This window comes from Echinops telfairi, unplaced genomic scaffold (genome assembly GCF_000313985.2).
Source record: "Echinops telfairi isolate 266 unplaced genomic scaffold, ASM31398v2 ScPeMD7_4;HRSCAF=17, whole genome shotgun sequence".
NCBI classification, from domain to species: Eukaryota; Metazoa; Chordata; class Mammalia; order Afrosoricida; family Tenrecidae; genus Echinops; species Echinops telfairi.
This window is the reverse complement of record NW_022103900.1, coordinates 39,882,017-39,903,492: the sequence shown is the minus strand read 5'-3', so window position 1 is coordinate 39,903,492 and position 21,476 is coordinate 39,882,017. Positions and strand designations below refer to the sequence as shown.

Sequence of the window (21,476 nt, the reverse complement as noted above, 5' to 3'; positions counted from 1 at the left end):
GGGGTTGGGTGGGGGGGGCGGGCGGGGAGGCGGCGCCTGTCAGACTGGACTCACTCCCCGCTGTGTGTCCCTAGTATTGTCCTCTGTTGCGGTATGCTTCGGTGACATGTCTCCAGCTCTTTGGAGGGACATTATCCTCAGGGCTTGGTGTGCTGATATGGGGCCTAGTCCCTCACTCATTATTTCCTTCTTGGTTTGCTTCTGTGTGGCCGTGGTGGGCCGGCCCTTCACCCCAACCTGTAGGCTTAGTGTTGTCCTTTGTAGCACATACCTAGGTAATTATTAGTCCAGTTATTATCTCTATAGGGTTACCTATCCTGGGTTTCATAATACAGAAAATCATGTAAAACAACGAGAAACAAATCAACAATGACAAAACAGAAGCGCCTTGATTGAAAAGAAATAGAAAATATTAAAAACTAAAATAACTTTAAAATGGGTCAAAAGAGAGATCAAATGATAACGAATAGATTTTAACCTCCGTACCTTTGCTATAATAAACTTTACAATGTTTTTTGCCTGACAGCAAAGCTGTTCACATCCCTGCAATAAGGTCAGGGAGGATTCATTCACCAGAGGCTTAATCCATGTGTGGACTCTGCACATGGATCTTGGGCTTCCACAGTCATCCAACTGGGTGTTCAGAATTTAAGCTCTTGTAGAGTTCCCCCCTCTGGATTTGAATTTTATTATTTACAGTCCTCAGATCACACAGGCTGGTGTGCTTCTTCCATGTGGACTTAGTTTACACCTCACTCAAACTGCTGCTTGTTTGAAGACAAGCTTTTAAGGGCCCCAAACGTTATTCTTATAGATGGGCATTACATGATTTAAAAAAAAAACAATTTTTTTTTAATTGTAAATCATGTGAGGGTTTACATTTCAGATAATCAATTTTGCATTCAACTGTTTAAACCACAAGTCAGCTCCCCAACAGTTTACCCTTCTCCTACTCCTTGATTTTCCCTCTCGTGGACTACTATCTTCCATTTCACTCAAGTAACACCCATTAGCAGTCTAGTTCATTGCTTTTTCTTCCCTCCCCACCTTAGGACAGTAGTCTTATAATATTTGTCCTCTTGTGCTTGGCCAGTTTCACTCAGCATAATATTCTCCAAGTCCATCCATGCTGTGAAATATTTCCTGCTTAGATCCTTGTCTTAGCACTGCAAAATATTAGGACTTTTCATGTTTATGCATCATACATGCACAGAACATTGTCTGATTTTAAGTAGTAGGTGTAGTGCTTAGAGATGATATCATTGACTTTGTCCTTTGACGTGTCATTAGAATTGTCATACATTCAACAGATACTTATTGAATAGCGAACATTTGCTATGTGTCACTGTAACTTAATAGTATCAGACCTTCTGTACTTCTACAAGAAAGAATGAGAATCAAGGTCAGCACAAAACTGGTATGTATGAGGTGGAGGTCAGGCACACTTTCTCTTTACAATTTTTCTAAGTTTTCTGAAACCAGTCTCCCCTCTCCTGCTCCTCACCTATAGTCACTGAGCCTTGTTGGGTGATTTTATACATCCTGTTTGCATCGTAGATGACCCATCCCTTTGAGTTCTGGAAACTAGAAGAATTACTGGGCAGGCTACAGCCCCATCATTTATTTTTGTAAGAATTATAAACTCAAGGCTAGAAAGGCTATATATACGAGAAACCCATTGCACTGCAGCAAGGTTCTTTTTCAGATACTCTGAACAGACCCGTGACTCAGAAAGGGTACTTGCACCTACCCACCAACCGTCCCCGACATTCTCTTCTTGTCCGTTGTGTTTTCCAGTGGTGAGGAAAAGACAGGAGACAGTGCACATGTTTAAAATTGTATCATTTGTGAAAGGGTAATGCATGCTGTGGAGAAGGAAGAAAATGAAAGAGAAGAGTGCCAAGGTGAAGAGCAGGTTTCAGTGCCACCGTGACCTTATCGACTAGAACAGAACTGCTCCATAGGATGTCTGAGGCTAGACGTCTTTATGGGACGCCCATGGAACCGCTGGTGGGTTGGAACCACCAACTTATCGATTAGCAATGTAGCTCTTACTGTGAAAGTGACATCGTAGCAGTCAGGAAGGGATGTGACATGCACTATGATGGGAGAACATTCCAGGCAAAGGACCTCAGGTGGGAGTGTTCTTGGTATCTTCAAGGAACATTCTCAGGGGGCCGATGTAGCTAGAGTATAGTAAGGAAAGGTGAGGCCAGAGAGCTAATTGTAGATGGGGAAAAAGCTTATCTTTTAGTTACTTTTATATCATTTAGTTTTTTTGTATTTTAAGGTGCAAAAAGAGACCTCCCCAAATCTCTTATAATTTAAGGAGAGTATTTATTAAGTCTTAGGAAAAGAAAAGTCAAGAATATCATCTGGATGAGAGGCCATCAGCATGAGGTCATAATGGTGTCAAAGGGTTTGTGGATATTCAGAGACTTTAAAAGGATCTGGAAATGGCAATGGAAAACGCATAGAATCATGATTGGCAGCATATCAATATTTTAGTTACAAGCAGAAGTACAGAAGTGGAAACAAGAGTATGATTAGGAAATTTGTATTATGTTACATAGAAGTGCTTACCGCATTGGCCCATGGCCCTCTGACCAAGGCAGTCAGGATGTGACTCTAGCACACTGCTTTCCTTTAAGGGCATACCCAGGCAAGTTCCCAAGGCTATGCTGTATCTCCCTGGATCAGAGAGGGGAGTGACTGTAATCTGCTCTCTATAATGTACTCTGCCTGAGGAAAACGCTGCTAATGCTGCTTGTTAATGGTCACAAGGAATTCAGTGGGGCTGAATTTATGTGGAAACTCATTAATGGATTTTGGATTTCTACTGGAAACCGTGACCTTTGCCAAACTGGGTACTTAGAAATTTAAGCTGTAATATAATTCCCTCTTCTGACCATAGATTTTATTAAAAATGCCTTGATCACAACAGGCCAGAATGCTTTGTCTACATTGGCTTGTTGACACCTTCATTTGAATACAACCCTTTTAAGACCACTTCCACCCCCTCCCATAAGAAACTGGTGGCTTAGTGGATTATGACTTGGACTGCTGACCTCAGGGTTTGCGGTGAGAAACCACCAGTGTTCCTCAGGTGGAAGAGGAGTCTTTTCTGCTCCCATAGAGATGTACAGGCTCAGAAGCCCCAAGGGGTCCGTTCTTATTTTGCCCTAACGGGTCGCAATGGTTCAGAATTGACCATCCAGCACTGAGTTTGGTTTGCTTTAAGCCACTGGCACTCTTCTTTCTGATAGTTGGGCACCATCTAAGGCAAAATTATTACTCTGCAGAATTTAAGAAATTAACAAAAAGGAAAGAATATGACATAGCTAGCAAATACATGATAAACCTAAGTTGCCAAATATTGGGGAACCTTGAAGACATTAGAGGTTATAATAAAATTCAATGACTTTATGGAAACCTGTTCTCTGTCTCTGCTCACATGGGTGTTTCAACTTTAAGTACAAGGAGTATTTCAGTTTTTTCATCTGCAACATGCGCGTTTAAGGTAAAGATCAGTTTCATTTTAGTAGCATTGCCGTTTGAGCCCTCCAATATGACAAGAACAATGCTGTACAGCCCAGGTGCCCTATGGCTGAAGCCCGGATCACCAAAGGCCCAAGAAATGCAGTTAAAATGATTAGCAATATAATACAGGGCAGATTTTTTTTCATTTGAAGCTCTACAAAAGGCATGTTGAGTGTTTATTCTTTTCTAAAAGGGAAAACTGCTCTTCTCTAGTTTACCTACCGAAATAGGTGAAATCACCTCAGAAACAGACACAAAGAGGAGGGAGGTGTGTGTGTCATGAATTTCTGTGGAAATGCACTGATCGTTGTCGTAGGAAAGCTGTAGGGCAAAGCTATATGGGGAACTGTTTGTTCCTTTCTCCATTCCCCAAAGGAAATCTGACTCAAGGTGAGATGACCTTTGAAAAATTAGTTTTTAAAATGTGAAATAAGGGGTGGAAAAATGGATTATTGGCATTAGACACTTCATCAATAGAACACAATGCTCAGAGTAAAATAGTCTGTTTTATTTTCTGTTTGGTTTTTTTTTTCTGTTCATGTACCGAATGGCTTTTAGGCACCAGTTTTTGGTTGAAGTTGTGTGTTTTTCCAAACTCAAGGTTTAAAAGAACATTTAGTTTAAAAGAACAATTAGCTTATGTGGGTTAAACCAAAATTCATTACAAGTGGGGAAAAAAATACTAACTTTGCTGACCAGGTATTTTCAAAGCCCAAATCATCATGTGCAGCTGGCTCTTTTTTTCCACAATTGAATATAACATGAATACTTGTAAATAAACTTCAGTACACTTTTATATGAATATATTTTATATGAAGTGAAATGTATTACATATATTTAATGAAATTTTCTCATGAGCATATATCTACGTACAATGGTACACAGTAAGTTTCACAAGCATGCTGAGTCTTGTGTTTTCCTTTGGAAGAGCATACTTTTCATCCCCCCGTGGAATATTTTGTTCCCTGCTAGTGACTAATTTTTCTCAAATGTGATCTTTTACGTTTCCGGAAAGCCCCAAATGTAAATCATTGTACAGAGCTTTTCTAGAGTTATTGAAAGAACTGCCAGGTTCTATGCTGCATTCATATGAATTTTCAGTTACTCGTTCTTTAGTTAAAGTAGGGAGTGTTTATATTTCCCTTTTTTTTTTTTAAATTATAGCTGCAGTAAACTTGAAATACATTGAACAAGGCTACATTTTTATACCATTTTATACTTTTGTATAAGATACTGCTGTTCGGGGTGTCGAACGGATCACTAAAGACAAATGGGTGCATAAGCAAATGTGGTGAAGAAAGCTGATGGTGCCCGGCTATCAAAAAGTATAGCGTCTGGGGTCTTAAAGGCTTGAAGGTAATCAAGCGGCCATCTAGCTCAGAAGCAACAAGGCCCACATGGAAGAAGCACACCAGCCTATGCAACCACGAGGTGTCGAAGGGATCAGGTGTAAGGCATCATCAGAACAAAAAATCTTACCATAGTGAATGATGGGGGGAGTGCAGAGTGGAGATCCAAAGCCCATTAGTAGGCCACTGGAGATCCCCTTGCAGAGGGGTCTCGGGGAGGAGATGAGCCAGTCAGGGTGCGATGTAACAATGATGAGAAATACAACCTTCCTCTAGTTCCTAAAGGTTTCCTCCCCGCTCCCACTACCATGACTCGAATTCTATCTTGCAAGACTGGCTAGACCAGAGGAGGTACACTGGTACAGATAGGAACTGAAAATACAGGGAATCCAGGACGGATGAGCCCTATAGGACCAGTGGTATGAGTGGCAAAACAGAGAGGGTAAAGGGAGAATGGGTAGGAAAGAGGGAACCGATTACATGGAACTGTGTGTGACCTCCTCCCTGGGGGACAGACAACCAAAAAGTGGATGAAGGGAGACGTCGGACAGGGCAAGATATGACAAAATACCCATTTGTAAACTATCAAGGGCTCATGAGGGAGGGGGGAGCGGGGAGGGAGGGGAAAAATGAGGACCTAATGTCGGGGGTTTCAACGGAGAGAAAATGTTTTGAGAAACGATGTACAAATGCGCTTTACACAATTGATGTGTGTATGGATTGTGATAACAGTTGTATGAGCCCCTAATAAAATGTTAAAAAAGAAAAAAAAAGAAAAAAGAAAAAAGATACTGCTGTTAACTAAATACTGTTGTCCTCATTCAACTCCTTTTATATACCTGTTATAATCCACTGTACGTGTAGGTTTTATGTTATGCATGGTTTTAATTGAGGCGTTGTGAATAGTTGAGATCATATACATTAGCCATGTGTATTTCCATATAACAGGACTATGAGTCCTTTCTACAAAAAATTATCTCTTTGAAGGTTCTTTGATCTTTTAAGTGATTTTTGCAAATCATGGGTCTCCCATGTGGTACCACAGACTGGTGTTTTGTTACTCAGTATCTCAGCAGTAGACACACTGTTGCAGTAATTATCTTTATAAACATGAAGCAAAGAACGAAGAAAGGGCCCTAAGTCAGATAATGGAGTGTCTTGAAACTGCTTTCACCCAAGTGATTCTTGAAGTTGGATATGTCTCACTTTCACAAAGCATCTTCTTTCCAATGGTTAGATTTTTATGTCAGCTAGACATATCTGGTTGAAGGTGGGGTGGAACCCAACCTATCAATCAAGTCAAAGACTGATGACACCTGCTTGGGGGTATGGCCTTTTATGTATGAGAGATATGAGCTCCCTCTTGCTCCCAGATATGAGCTCCCTCTTGCTCCTTTGCCTTTTGCTGGATCTGGATCCTGTGTGTGGTTCCTCGATCTCTTGTTGTGTTGCCTGCCAATCCCAGGAGCTGTAGTGGACTGCCAACCTTGGATTTATTTGGCCGACCTCGGATTTACTCAGCTCTACATCCACTAGCCTGTGGCTCTCTTGCTTTGTCTTCCTGCTACCTGTTTGTCAGATCCTGCAACTACACGAGTCAGGAGAAACCTTCAGCTTACATCTGACATGTGGACTTGAACTGGGCTGGACTTACCTACTTTTACTACCGTGTAAGCCGTTTCTTGATATAAATCTCTTTCAACATATATACATATACAAGCATCACTGGTTTTACTGCACTGAAGAACCCAACCTAACACATATGGTACCAGGAGCAATTCTATAGAAATAAAGTTATGTGCGGTTTCTACATTGGTTCTCAAGTCTAATTAGACCTTACAGCTCAGAGAACTCTGCCCTGGCTCCCTAAGTACAGATAAGTCAGTTACTGTGAGTAGAGAGAGCACTGTTAATCCATGATATGAAGTGGCAAAACTAATACCAAAACTAGTTACTAGGTGCCATCGAGTCAGCTCTGACCCATAGTAACCCCTCTGCACAACAGTAGGAAGCACTGCCCAGTCCTGTGCCACCCTCATGATTGTTCCTATGCTCGAATCCATTGATACAGCCACTGTGTTATTCCCTTTTGAGGGCCTTCCTCTTTTTTTGCTGCCCTTCCAATTTACCAAACATGTCCTGCTCCAAGGACTGGTCTCTTCTGACCATATGTCCAAAGTGTGAGCAAAGTCTTACCATCTTTGCCTCTAAGGAGGACTCTGGTCTTCCAATCGAGATGGGTTTGTTCTTTTTTAGCTGTTCATTTTAGCTTTCAATATTCTTCAACACCACAATTCAAGTACATCTATTCTTCTTCAGAGTGTCCAACTTTCACATGGCTTGGGTCAGGTGCACCTTAGTCCTCAAAGTAACATCCTTGCTCTTCAATACTCTTGTGCAGCAGATTTACCTAATGTAGTACTCTTTGGATCTCTTGACTTGCTTCCGTGAACATTGGTTGTGGATCCAGGCAAGACAAAATCTTTGATAACTTGCAGCCTTTTCTCCATTTATTGTGATGTTACCTATCAGTCCAGGTGTGAGGATTTTGATCTTCCGTACATTGAGTTGTAATCTGTACTGAAGATTGGAATCCTCGGTCTCCGTCAGAAAGTGCTTCAATTTCTTCTCACTTTTCAGTCAGCAAGGTTGTGTCATCTGCTTATTACAGGTTGTTAATAAGCCTTCCTCCAATCCTGTTGCCACATTCTTCTTCGTATAATCTAGCTTCTCTGATGATTTGCTCAGCATATAGATTGAACCAGGATGGTGAGAGGATATAAGCCTGACGCATAACCTTTCCTAATTTTAAACCATTCAATATTCCCTTGTTTTGTTTGTTAGCACAATTGCTTCTTGATCCTTGTAGAAGTTCTGAATGAGCACAATGAAGTGTTAGGAATTCCCATTCTTCTCCAGGTTCTCCACAGTTTAGTGTAGTAATCCACCCAGTTGGATGTCTCTGCATAGTCTGAAATACCAGTAAACATCCTTCTAGTACTTTGTGCTTTGAGTCAAGATCCATCTGACATCAGCAGAGATACCCCTTTTTCTGTGTCCTCTTCTGAATCCAGCCTGACCCTCTGCAGCTCCCTGTCAATGTATTGTTGCAACCATTGTTGGATGAGCTTCAGCAAAATTTTACTTGCATGTAATAATCAGTGATATTATTCTGTAGTTTTGAACATTCTGTTGGGTCACCTTTCTCAGGAATGGGCAAAAACATGGATCTCTTCCAGCCAGTTGGCCAAGTGACTGTCTTCCAAATTTCCTACCATAAACAAGTGAATGCTTCCAGTGCTTCTTTAGTTTCAATGCTGAAACATTTCAGTGGATATTCCATCAATTCCGGACCCTTCTTTTTTCTAATGTATTCATTAGAATACTTGTGGGCTTGGGTAGCACTGGGTTGGGATGTTTTCTTGATGCACACTTAACCTTTATATAAAACTTTCTCTTATACATGAGTTTCTGTGGATTTGTTTCTCTAAAGTACCCAGACTAACACAGGAGTATAGCACACTTCTTCCTGAGTCACCATCTGGATTTCACTTTTGAGATCCTGAGAAACATTAAAAAAAAAAGTTTTATAGTCTTAGGAACCCTATAAAGGCTTGCTACAATTTGGAATTGACGATGGCAGTGGACTTGGGTTTTTGCTTTTTGTTTTTATACATTATGAAGAAATTTACCAGAGGCTGGGGAAAGGAAAAATGAGGAATTATAGCTAAATAGGTACAGTTTCTGTTTGGGGTGATGAAGGTTTGGAAACAGTGGTGATAGCTGAACAAATTCCAAATATAATGAGTGCTGCTGAATTGTATAGTTAAAATGAAAAATTAGATATTTTACCACAATAAAAATTTTGAAATGCCTGCCCCACTTAATATTGTAAATAGTTAACACATCTACCAAAAACCCAAACCAAACTCAATGCCATCCAGTTGATCCCAACTCATAGGGAGCCTATATCTGGGTCTAAGCTGTTACATTGTGAGGATGGCACAAAATTGGTAGTGTTTCATTGTGTTGTACATAAGGTAGCAAAGAATTGGAACGATTCACTGGCACATAACAATAACAGCCCCTTATATAACCCCACCGGACCTTATCCTTGAATTTAACTCATCCCCAGCAGATCCCTTTGGAAGACACTCTTGTGAATGGATCTTTTATTGAGGGCACCCTAGTTGAGACTAAGACAAGTATATTAGTGAGAGAACTTTTCTGCAGCTGATTGCAGAGGTATATTTAAACAGTTTGGAATGAACTCCCGCATGTGTGAACTGGAACCAAAGTAGCAATACATTGTTACTTAACAGAACCTGAATACATGTTTGCTGGCATTTCTTTGAAAAGTATAGGTAGATTTCTGAGATCTAGGACTAGAGAAGAATGATAGGCTTTTAAACTTGTTCATGTTTAATTAGCTCTTCAAAATTATTCTCCTAATACTCTCAGGATGATGCTTTTCAGCTTTATTTTGATCTAAACCAGCTTAGCCCTTTCACAGACAGACAACTTTTTTTTTGGGGGGGGGGGTTGCTTGTGGCTTTTATTTATTTATTTATTTTTGAGTGCTTCTTTGTGTGTGTGTGTGTTTAACATTTTATTAGGGACTCATACAACCGTTATCCCAATCCATACACACATCAATTGTGTAAAACACATTTGTACATTCATTGCCCTCATCATTCTCAAAACATTTCCTCTCCACTTAAACCCCCGACATTAGGTCCTCATTTTTCCCCTCCCTCCCCGCTCCCCCCTCCCGCATGAGCCCTTGATAGTTTATAAATGGGTATTTTGTCCTATCTTGCCCCGTCCGACGTCTCCCTTCATCCACTTTTCGGTCAGACAGACAACTTTTAAATAAAGGGGATGTCTGTATTTCAGTTTAGCACAGGAATTGTTGTACAGCTGCTCTGTGAGAGGAAAGTGAGACTCTGCTCCCAGAAAGATTCGCAGCTTTGGAAACCTCAGGTAGAGGCTCTGTGATTTGCAATCGACCTGATGTCACTTGGTTTGGATTTTGTATTCTCATGTTTTAAAAAGCACTTTTAAGTTTTTTAGCATTTCACTGACCGTTGTTTGCGTCTTGCTAATTTTTTTCACTTTGTTTTTCAGAATGAACCTAGTGACCGAGAAGATGGCCTTCCAAAAAGTCACCATGTAACAGACTCTGAGAATGATGACCTCCCAAATCTTAATGCCAGTGACTCTGAAAGTGAGGAGCTGCATGGGCAGAAGGATAGTGACTCAGAATCTGAAGAGCATCCGGAGCCTCCTGCAAGTGATTCTGAAAATGAGGATGTAAATCGCCATGGGAGTGACTCTGAGAGGGAGGAGACTAGGAAATTACCAGCTAGTGACTCTGAAAATGAAGAAATTCTTAACGGGCATGCAAGTGATTCTGAAAACGAAGTTGTTGAAAAACATGCTGCTAGTGATTCAGAAGTTGAAGAGCTCCAGAAAAGTCCTGCCAGTGACTCTGAGGCAGAAGATGCTCTAAAACCTCAAGCCAGTGATTCTGAGAGTGAGGAACACCCAAGGCACCAAGGCAGTGACTCCGAAAATGAGGAGCTCCCCAAACCTCAAGTCAGTGATTCTGAAAGTGAAGAGCCTCCGAGGAATACAGCCAGTGATTCTGAAACGGAGGAGCTTCCCAAACCCAGTATCAGCGACTCAGAGAGCGAGGGCCCCCCAAGGCACCAAGCCAGTGACTCTGAAACGGAGGAGCTTCCCAAGCCCCACATCAGTGACTCAGAAAGCGAGGGTGCCCCAAGGAATCCAGCCAGTGACTCAGAAAATGAAGAGGAGCTGTCCAAACCCCAGATTAGTGATTCAGAAAGTGAGGACCCCCCACGACATCAGGCCAGTGACTCTGAAAATGAGGCGCTTTCCAAACCCCACGTCAGTGACTCTGAGAGTGAGGAGCTCCCCAAACCCAGAGTCAGTGACTCTGAGAGTGAGGAGCCACAGAAGGCACAGGCCAGCGATTCCGAAACAGAGGCCGCTGCCTCCAGGCACAAGCAAAAGCCTGAGTCGGACGTTGACAGCGAAGGGGAGAACAGGAGAGAGGATGCAGACGTGCAAAATGACTCCTTTCATTCAGATGGCCAAACAGAGAGGAAAAGGTTTCACAGTTCTGACAGTGAGGAGGAAGAACCCAAAAAGCCAAAACTTGAGAGTGATGAAGATGAAGAAAAGGAGGGAGCGGAGGAAAAAACAACAAAGAGGAAAGTGGCTGTTCTTTCGGATAGTGAAGATGAAAAGAAAGCGTGTAAGGAATTATCTAAGCTTGTAACTGTCAAGCACTGCTTGTTTTCTTTGTGTTAGATTCTGTCCTTCAACTTGATGTTTTAAAATTTTCACTAGAAACCGGTTCCCCTTGGTTTTTCTTGATAATCAATTTCCTTTGAGGAGTTGCAGCAGCTTTTTTAGGTCCAAAGTGGTAAGCTGAACAGTTTTTTACCAGAATGGGGAATGTTTCAAAGGAAGTTATTACTTGAAAACTGCTCACTAAGTCTAGTCAGTTGGGTATCACTTTGACGGTCACTTCCCTAGCTCCCATACAAATAGTAACTAAAGTTTTAGAGGGGACTACATTTACAAATTCACTGTCTCTTCAAGTATTCCAGCATGCTAGCACCCCATTTTCACCGTGATTTCCCCCAAGCCCCTCTTTTTAAGCAGATTTATCGGCATGTAATTCACTTGGTCAAACAACTCAATAGTTCAGTCATGTAAAGATGAGTCGTACAATCATCACCACAATTTTAGGACATTTTATTCTTTCTTGTATTGTTATTAGCTTCCTATTTCCCCCCAGCTTTTCCCTGCCACACCCCTAAGAAACCATTAATCCACTTACTGTCTCCAGATTTACCTATCCTGGATTTCATATACAGAAAAACATACAAAAGCAACCAAAAAATCTAACAATCATAACAAAATAAAAGAGAAAAACCTCAATTGAAAAGAAAGCAGAAAATACAAAAAACTAGAAAAAAATTTAAATGAGTCAAATGTGAGGTCACAGGAAAACGATTAAATTTTAACCTAGCTGCATTTGCAATAATACGTTTTCCAATCTACTGTGCATGAGAGCAAGGTGCTATTCATATCCCTGGTCTATGGTCAGGGGATTTACTGGAGGCTTATCTATGCGTGTTTTCGATGTGTATTTTCCCTTTGCTTTTTAAAAAAACTGGAACAACTATAAAATAGATAAAAAGGGAGATCAAATGATAACACATTTTTACCTAACTACATCTGCCATAATTGTCTTTACAGTGCTCTCTATTTCATAACAATAGGGTTTTTTGTTTGTTTTAAATCATTTTATTAGGGACTCATACTACTCTTATCACAGTCCATACATACATCAGTTGTGTCAAGCACATTTGTACATATGTTGCCATCATCATTCGCAAAACATTTGCTTTCTATAGTTTTTTTACTTCCCTTGAGTATGGTCAGCAGGGCACTGGGTCCGTGTGTGGACCCTACAATGGGATTTTGGGTGCAGATAATTTTTATTTGATTACCTTGTTAGGAAACTTGTCTTTGGAAAAGAGGTATTCCCTTACAACCTTAAAGTTAAGGTTAACTTAAGGAGAGGGGGAAATAGACCACACTTGCTACCAATTTGTTGGGTAGGATGAGAAGCATCACAAAGACTGGCAATTCAGAAACATGGGGATTCTAACAAAGAATATCCAATCCTTTTTTTAAAAAAATCCAATCCTTTTTAGTTCCACTAAGACTAGATAGTATAGAATATAGGCCAGATGTACATCAGTCTAATGTTTTCTTTGCCCCTCATTTGTACTCAATTTTAAGTTGATGATTTTTGTTTATTTAATATTCTAGGCACATTTTTCCTAAAACCAAAAATCAGACTATTATGGAGTCAATTCCAACTCATAGTGACCCTATAAGACAAGGTAGAACTGCCCCTGTGAGTGTGAGACACTTAACTTTTTTTTTTTAAATCATTTTATTGGGGGCTCATACTATTACCACAACCCATACATTTATCAATTGTATAAAGCACACCTGTACGTTCACTATCCTCACCATTCTTAAAACACTTGCTCTCCAAGTAAGCCCCTAGCATCAGCTCCTCATTTTCCCCCCTCCCTCCCTGTGACACTTAACTTTTTATGGGAGTAGAAAGCCTGTCTTTCTCTCAGGGAACAGACAGTTGTTTTGAACTGCTTACCTTGTGGGTAGCATCTTAATGACACGTCAGTAGACCCTTTGATTTTTTGCTACATACTACTATTAGGACTACTATGTTTAATTATATATTGTAATAACGATAAGACAAAATAATAAGTTTGGGGTTTTTTGTGTCTTTTTGACAACAGCTAAGAAGAGCCGTGTTGTCTCTGATGCAGATGATTCTGACAGTGATGTTACATCAGAAAAAGCAGGCAGAAGAGAAAAGACTTCGGGCAGTGAAGAAGAAGTCGGCGAAGAGGAAGCATCTGCTAAGAAGACTGAGGAGAATGATTTATTTGGGAGTGACAGTGAGTCCGGGAATGAAGAAGAGTAAGTGATAGTGTGGCATGAGCTTTTAAAGGCTCCTATAAAGATGGGAAAGAGGAGTTTGTCAAGTTTTTGTAAATTACTTGAATTTCTGTTGAGGTATAATATGTGCTACCTGAATGTATACTTTGGAGACTTAGAATTTTTGTTTAAGAAGCAAAGAGAATAAGTATGAGGACATGTATCCTCTTTATAATCTTTGGTGATGGAAATGAGGGCAGTGCCTGCCGTGAAGGTACAGAGGCTTACACTGATTAGAAAGAGGTCCAGGGGAACTTTCTGGGAAGATGAAATCGCTCTATTATCTTGATTAGTGTGCTGGTTACATGAGCATTTACATTTGTTAAAATCTATTATAATAAACTATAGATTTGCACATTTTACTATATGTAGGTTATTCTTAATTTCGAAAAGGTTTTTATGGTTCCTATGGAAATGAGAAGAAAGATATTCTCTCTGTTCCTCTAGAACCCTTATTGCAGACATATTTGGAGAGTCTGGTGACGAGGAAGAAGAAGAGTTCACAGTAAGTACAAGACTAGACTGCATTCTGTGCTTTTATTTTCATGACAGTACTCATGGACTTGTACAATAAGTTGGGATAAAAATGTATTCAGGAAAAAATGGATTCAGAAAGTGAAATAAAAGAGAGTAGAAGTATAAAAGCAAAATAAAAGATGGGATTGAAAGGGGAAGGGAGTGTTAAAAGAGTCGAAGTAAGACAATATTGCTAATGGTAACATTTGATTCTAGCCTTGATTTGGGATAATTTGTAGCAACCCAACTATTAACAGCAACTAAAATAGCTGGGACAGAATTTTTTTAAATGTGGCTATTGTCAGGGGAACACATCAGCAAAGAATCACTAAGTTAAGAACAACCGAAGACAAACTGAAGCAGTAAGCTCAGTATTTAGAATATTTTTTCCAAAGTATGATTGCCTATTCTGGAAAACATACCAGAAAGGATGCTTCATATTTTCTGGAACTTAGAGACTAAGGAGACAAAATTTGTAATATGGGGCCTGTAACGGGTAGAGTCCCATGTAAATGACATGTTCTGGATTGGGACTAAAACAGTACACCATATGTATATGGGTGAACTAGAAGTTAAAATAGCCCTTGCTTGGACTTTATCCAGCTTTCAGTCATTTTATAACCTAGTAAACACTAATCTCGGGAATTTATTACTTTCATTCTTAACCTGTTTAGCTAATGATCTAGTATCCTGATATAATAATCATAATGCTATTTTCAGGATAAAAGTAACACCACCATAGACCTCAAATTATATGTACCAGTTTTCAAATACACACGTAGGTACAGTTATGAAGGTAAACAGATATGCAACAAACAATGGTAATGACAGACGATAGAAATAGGACTAGAAGCCCTAGTCGTAGAAACTTCAGACATCACTTTGACAAAAAGACTGGGCACATAAAAGATAAAAAATTTTGTCAAAACAAACTACAGTGAGACTTGTAAGAGCCGGAACTGACAGGATCTTAAGACTAGGTGCAGCCTTTACTTTGCTTTTGCTCTTCTTAGTACAAAGTGTTTGAATTTCCCATCTCTCACAGGTTTTTACTTCACGCAGATTCGAGTTTCTCAGGTTTGACTGTAGGGTGAAAATGTACACGATTAGGAGACATAGATTACACATAGAAGGTTTAAAATATCAAATTAGAATACCACAAAGAAGTTGAAAACTTAAATAGCAAACAATATGAAGAAACAATATAACCATATAGATTGAAGAAACTCTGGGCAAATAAAACGAATTCTATGCATAAATACAACGTAATGAAATTGTAAGAAAACAAGACAATTTTAAAAGCAGCCAGTGAGGGAAAAAATTACATCAAAAAAGCATGTATTAGCCCAATAGTTGACTTCTTAACAGGAAAAATAGAATCCAGAACTCAGCGTTAAAGGAAATAACTGTAAACATAGAATTTGTTATATTAGCAAAAATACTTTTCAAGGATGAAGATGAAATAAGGACATTTCGAGACATGTAAAACCTGAGGGAATTACTAATTTATATATGTATCAACTGAAGAAAATATTAAAGGTTGTTAGGTAGAAAGAATGTGATCTTAAGTGTAAGGTCAAACTGATATATGTGAGTTTGTCTAAATAAGCATCAACTACACAAAACAGAAAAGGTGTGATTTAAAATGTACAGGAATTTAAAACATGATGGCAGTAACAAATTGGGAGGAATACATGGAATGGAAGCAGTCAAAGGTCCTGGCAGATACAGGTAAAAGTACAGTTGTAGACTTTGATAAGTTAAGATGTATTTTGTAATCGCTAGCAATTAAAAAGGTGTATAAAATGTATAACTTTCAAACTAATAGAGGGGGGAAATGGAATAATAAAAACGGATTAATCCCAATGAAAAGAGTAGTCAATGACATCTAGAACAGGAGGACTTTTAGAAGTATATAATAACCACACCCACACTCACTCAACCCACACCCACCCACGCCCCTACCACCTCACCCCATAACCACACCTACACTCAACCCACACCCACACCACCTCACCCCATAGCCACACCCACACCTACACTCAACCCACACGCACCCACCACCTCACCCCACATCCTCACTCAACCCACACCCACCCTTACTCAACCCACACCCATCCACTCCCACACCCACCCTCAACCCACACCCACCCATGCCCCCACCACTTCACCCCATATTCACACCCACACTCACAACGCCACCCACACCCACCCCACACTCACATTCAAATCCACATCTACCCCACACCCCCACCACCCCACCCCAAACCCCCCACAACCTCACCCCATGCCCACACTCACATCCACACCCAAACCCATACCTACCTTCCACCCAACCTACCCTCCACCCTACCCACGCCACATCCATACTGACACCCACACAACCTCAACTCACCCCACATCCATATCTATACCCACCCCACACCCACCCCAACCGAACCCACACCCTAAAAAAAAAAGTATATAATAAGATAGCAAATTTGAAGAATAGTTGCCCTTGAGTAAATTACAATCCATAACGATCCCATACATGTCAGTAGGAGTGCACTCTGTTGGGTTTTCAATGACTGATTTTTTCCCCCCAAAGTATCACTAGTGGGGAAGCTACAAAGGAAAGATTACCCATTTTAGTTAGATGAGAATCTGAAATATATACAGATGTCTGATAAGTATTGCCAAAGGGAAATTCAAACCGCACAGATAAATGCTAGGTCATAATAAAAGGAAAGAGAAAATATTTTAAAAATACATGTATGTATGTATGTATGTATGTATATAGAATTGCTTATAATAGAGACTTTCTAGAAGAAAACGTAACTGGTGATAGGATACAGAGGAACTTCTCTATACTTTCTGATACTTACATAATTTTTTCCCACAAAATGTATTTTTTGTTTTTGTTTTTTCTGAGTTCGTTTAATACAACTACAAAAGATCAATGGGCTTATGCCCCACTACTAGTACATGATACACATCAGCTGCCCTACCCAAAACAGCTCAGGGTCGTTTTCACTACAGTGTAGAAAGACTGCCCCTCTCTACAAAAAAAGCCTATCATGATCAAATACCATGTTCTCAGTAGTCAAAGGCCTTATGTGTGAAACACGAAGAATACAAAAGAGGTTTTGTTTGTTTTTCTCAAGGCTACTCGTTGCAGCCTAGCACTGAAGTGATCCAGTGCTCACTTCTGCTTAGCGAAATACTCTGCTCCTCTGGACATCAGGCTTGATAGTATCACTGCACTTCTCCATGTTTATCCTGAACCAGTCTTAGGGTCTCATCCACAGAGCGGCCAACAGGGAGGTCATTTACAGCGATCTGCCTAAGGATTCCTTTATCATCAGTGAAGAGGCCCCTAAACGAGATGCTTTCATCCACCTTAAGACCCCATAGTCCTGAGCAATGGTGCGCTTGGGGTCTGATACCAAAGGAATGTTCTTAGGCCCTAGGCCTCCTTCTTTCTTGGGTGTGTTGATCCAAGCCAGATGGCAGAAGTGAGAAAGAAGCACCAATCACTTGGCAGTTGAGTTTCTTAAATTCTTCTGCCCTGTCACTGAAAGCAGTGATCTTACGGCACACTAAGGTGAAGTTAAGAGGGTAAATAAAGAACACTATGTATTTTCCTTTGTACTCAGTCAGGCTGATATCTTTGAACTGACCATCAAGCATAACAGCTGTAGCTTTGAAGTTGGAGGCAGGGTGCCCAATTTTTGCAGTTCCTGAAGACATCTTGTTAACAGCAGGGGCGCGCTGAAGGAGCAAGCACCAGTCACCAGCCAGGAAGAGAGCGTCAAAATGTATTTCTTTTTAAAACTTGAAAAAAAATAAAAGCCATATACAGAATAACATCTATAAGGAGATTGAAACTTTGCCTAACTTACCCTGACTTTTAGGGCTTTAATCAAGAAGATTTGGAAGAAGAAAAAGATGAAACACACATAAAGGAAGCAGAAGATTCAGATTCTGATGATAACATAAAGAGAGGAAAGCAGTAAGTTTCTGTTCATTTTAAAACGGGAATTGTGTGTGTGTGTGTGTGTGTGTGTGTGTGTGTGTGTGATTTTAAAAATAATTTTATTGGGGGCTCTTACAACTCTTTTTTTTTACACTAATAAGGACATTTATTCATCAAGTCATAGCAACGTGTGATGCAGTTCTTAATGTGTTAGTCTGGGTAGACTGGAGAAACAAATTCATAAACACATATGTATATAAGGGAGAGGTTTATATTCAAGAGTGATTGAATATTGAGAAAACATCCCAACCCAGTTCAGTCCAAGGCCATAAGTCTGATATTAGCCCATATGTCGGATACCAATCTATAAAGTCCTCTTCAGACTCACAAAACACATGCAGTGAAGCCAAATGCAGGATGATCACGAGCCAGTGGGTAGAAAGTCTTTGGATCCAGTGGCGTAAGCATCTGGTTGCATCCGTGTGGCTTGTCTTCTGCAATGTCCCTCTTACAACTCTTAAAACATTCCACACATCAGTTGTGTCAAGCATATTTGTACATATGTTGCCACCATCATTTCCAAAACATTTTCTACTTGAGCCCTTGGTATAAGTGCTTCTTTTTCCCCCCTCCCTCCCCTATCCTCCCACCCTTGTGAATAATTGATCAATTATATATTGTTATTATTTCATGTCTTACACTGTCTGTTGTCTGCTTTACCCACATTTCTGTTACGTGGTCTCCTGGAGGGTGGGCTGTATAGCCAACCTTGTGATGAGTTGGTTCCCCCTTTCCTTTCCCTGCCCTGCCTCCATGATCCCCTTACCCTCATGATATCACTACTCCCACTACTGTTCCTCAGGGGTTTATCTTTTCTGACCAGGCCTCTTATCTGTGCCACAGTCTGTTCCCTGGTCTAGCCACATTTGTAAGTTAGAACTGGGTGATGGTAGTGGGAAGAGAGAGTATTCAGGAACCAGGAGAACGATGTGTGATTCATTGTTGCTATACTACACCTTGGTTGAATCATCCCTTCCTAATACTAACTCTGAGAGGGGATATCTAATTATTTACAGATGGGCTTTGGGTCTCCATTCCAACCCCCCTCTTTCACATTGTTTTGGATCTTTTGATAGGTATCCAGTTGATAACTTTTTTTCTAAATCATTTTATTGGGTACTTGTTCAACTCTTATCACAATCCATACATATATCCATTGTGTCAAGTACATTTGTACATATGTTGCCTGTAAGGTAGTCGAGAGGCACCAGAAACCAAATCAGTCGGATTAGAACAAACAGGCTTTATTAGGGAGAAAAAAAACCCAGCCTGGGTGAAGTCCCACAGTCCACAATGTCCAGGCTGGGGAAGTCGCGTTGCAGGCTACAGGGCTGCTGCTTATATGGACAGGTATGTCCGGGTTTCTGGAATGTAAGGTGTCTTCCTGGTTCCGGGTGTCTTCCTGCTGGGTGGTGGGCAAGAACAAAGCGGGCACTGGGCCCAACGGGCCATGCTGGGTGCAGAGTGGAGGGTCGAGAGCAAAGTGGGCACTGAGCCAAACGGACCATGCTGGTGCCGGGTGCCGGGTGCAGAGCTGCGGGTCGAGAACAAAGCGGGCCACTAGCTAGCTCTGGTCAGCTCCGCAGGTGTGTGGGAGATTCAAGGCCACTTGCTGTTAGTTGTTTCAGCTAGCTCTGGTCAGCTTTGCATGGGTGGGGGAGACTCAAGGTCACTTGTTGCTAGAAGCCGGCCTGGTATTGATCCGGCCATACATTGCCATCATTTTCAAAGCATTTTCTTCGTACTTGAGCCCTTGCTATCAACTCATTTCCCCCCTCCCTCCCTCCCTTATGAACCCTCAATAATTTATAGATTATTATTTTTTCATGTCTTGCACTGTCCATTGTCTCCCTTTACCCCCTTGTCTCTTGTCCATCCCCCTGGGAGGAGGTTATAGGTAGGTCATTGTGATCAGTTCCCCCTTTCTCCCCCAACCATCCCCTTACCCTCCTGGTATGGCTACTCTCAATATTGGTCCCAAGGAGTTTATCTGTCCTGTGTTCCCTGTTTCCAGCTCTTATCTGTACCCGTGTACATGCTCTGGTGTAGCCAGATTTGTAAGATAGAATTAGGGTCATGATAGTGGAGGGGAGGAAGCATTAAAGAGCCAGAGGAAAGCTTTGTGTTTCATCAGTGCTATACTGCCCCCTGACTGGCCTGTCTTCTCCCCATAACCTTTCTGTAAGGGGATGTCCAGTTGCTTACAGATGGGCTTCGGGTCCCCACTCTGCACCCCCGCCCCCCTCCATTCACAATGATAAGATTTTTATGTTCTTTGATACCTGATCCCATTGAGACCTCGTGATCACACAGGCTGGTGTGCTGCTTCCATGTGGGCTTTGTTGCTTCTCAGCTAGATGGCTGCTTGTGTATCCTCAAGCCTTTATGACCCTGGACACTTTATCTTTTTATAGCCGGGCACCATCAGCTTTCTTCACCATATTTGCTTACATACCCTCTTTGTCTTCAGTGATCGTGTCAGGAAGGTGAGCATCTCAGAGTGCCAGATTATTAGAATAAGGTGTTCTTTTATTGAGGGGTACTTGAGTAGAGGCCCAATGTCCATCTGCTGCCTTAATACTAAACCTACAAATATATGTACATAGATCTATTTCCCCATTATCATATATAAATATATTTACATATGCACTTGCCTGTATTTAAATCTCTATTAATGCCCTTTGCCTCCTAATTCTTTCTTCTATTTCCTTTTACTTTCCTCTCATCCCACTATCATGATCAGCCTTCATTTGGGTTTCAGTAATTCCTCTCGATTATGCTGCCCTTGACCAAGCCCTACCAGACCTCTTACACCCTCCTTGCCATCGATTTTTGGTCATTTATTGTTCCCTTGTCCCTTGGTTTGTTAACACCCATTTCCTTTCCCCCGCCTACCCCTTTCCCATGTGCCCCCCCCCCCAACTGTTATCCATTTTTCTCTCTTCCATCTTGTTTATCCCACCTATCTCATCAAGATAGACATGCAGAGACAACAATATGCACAAACACAAGACTGAGCAAAATAAAGCAACAATAGAAAATAAAACAATAGCTACAACAACAAATCAACAACACAAAAATAGAAAAACCTAGAAATACTTCAAGGTCTATTTGTTGTCCTTAAGGAGAGTTTTCTGGTAGAGTCTGATGGGGCACCACACCCTGGCCCCACAGTCTATTTTGGTATTCCCTGGGGACTTAATTGCTCTGCTCCTTTTGCTGCTCTGTTGCATACCCCCAGCATCTCACCTCGGGGTCAGGGCAGGCACAATTCTCGCTGTGTGTCAAAAATATAGAACACTTTATGAATTTGCGTGTCATCCTTGTGCAGGGACCATGCTAATCTTCTCTGTCTTGTTCCAATTTTAGTATCGAATGTGCTGCCGAAGTGAGCACCCGTTGAAACCTTTTGATACATCGATATGATCGTTTGTTTTGGATCTTTTGGTGTACTTCTTCCATGTGGGCTTATTTGCTTC

The 21,476-nt window shown here is 40.9% G+C and overlaps 1 protein-coding gene, 1 non-coding gene and 1 pseudogene across 2 annotated transcripts in view; 1 reads left to right on the top strand and 2 right to left on the bottom strand.

Annotated features, from left to right (window-relative positions):
• IWS1 (interacts with SUPT6H, CTD assembly factor 1) overlaps nucleotides 1–21,476 on the top strand; it is a 43,945-nt gene that overhangs the window by 6,258 nt on the left and 16,211 nt on the right. The window contains exons 3-6 of the mRNA XM_045298863.1: nucleotides 10,017–11,172; nucleotides 13,265–13,448; nucleotides 13,914–13,971; nucleotides 17,876–17,973. Of these exons, the coding sequence (XP_045154798.1) occupies nucleotides 10,017–11,172; nucleotides 13,265–13,448; nucleotides 13,914–13,971; nucleotides 17,876–17,973 (1,496 nt within the window). The remainder of the gene's footprint in view (nucleotides 1–10,016; nucleotides 11,173–13,264; nucleotides 13,449–13,913; nucleotides 13,972–17,875; nucleotides 17,974–21,476) is intronic.
• LOC101650650 lies at nucleotides 17,164–17,711 on the bottom strand (annotated as a pseudogene).
• Nucleotides 21,284–21,393, bottom strand: LOC115873063. The gene has a single exon (XR_004048210.1). It is a non-coding gene; the product is annotated as a U6 spliceosomal RNA (small nuclear RNA).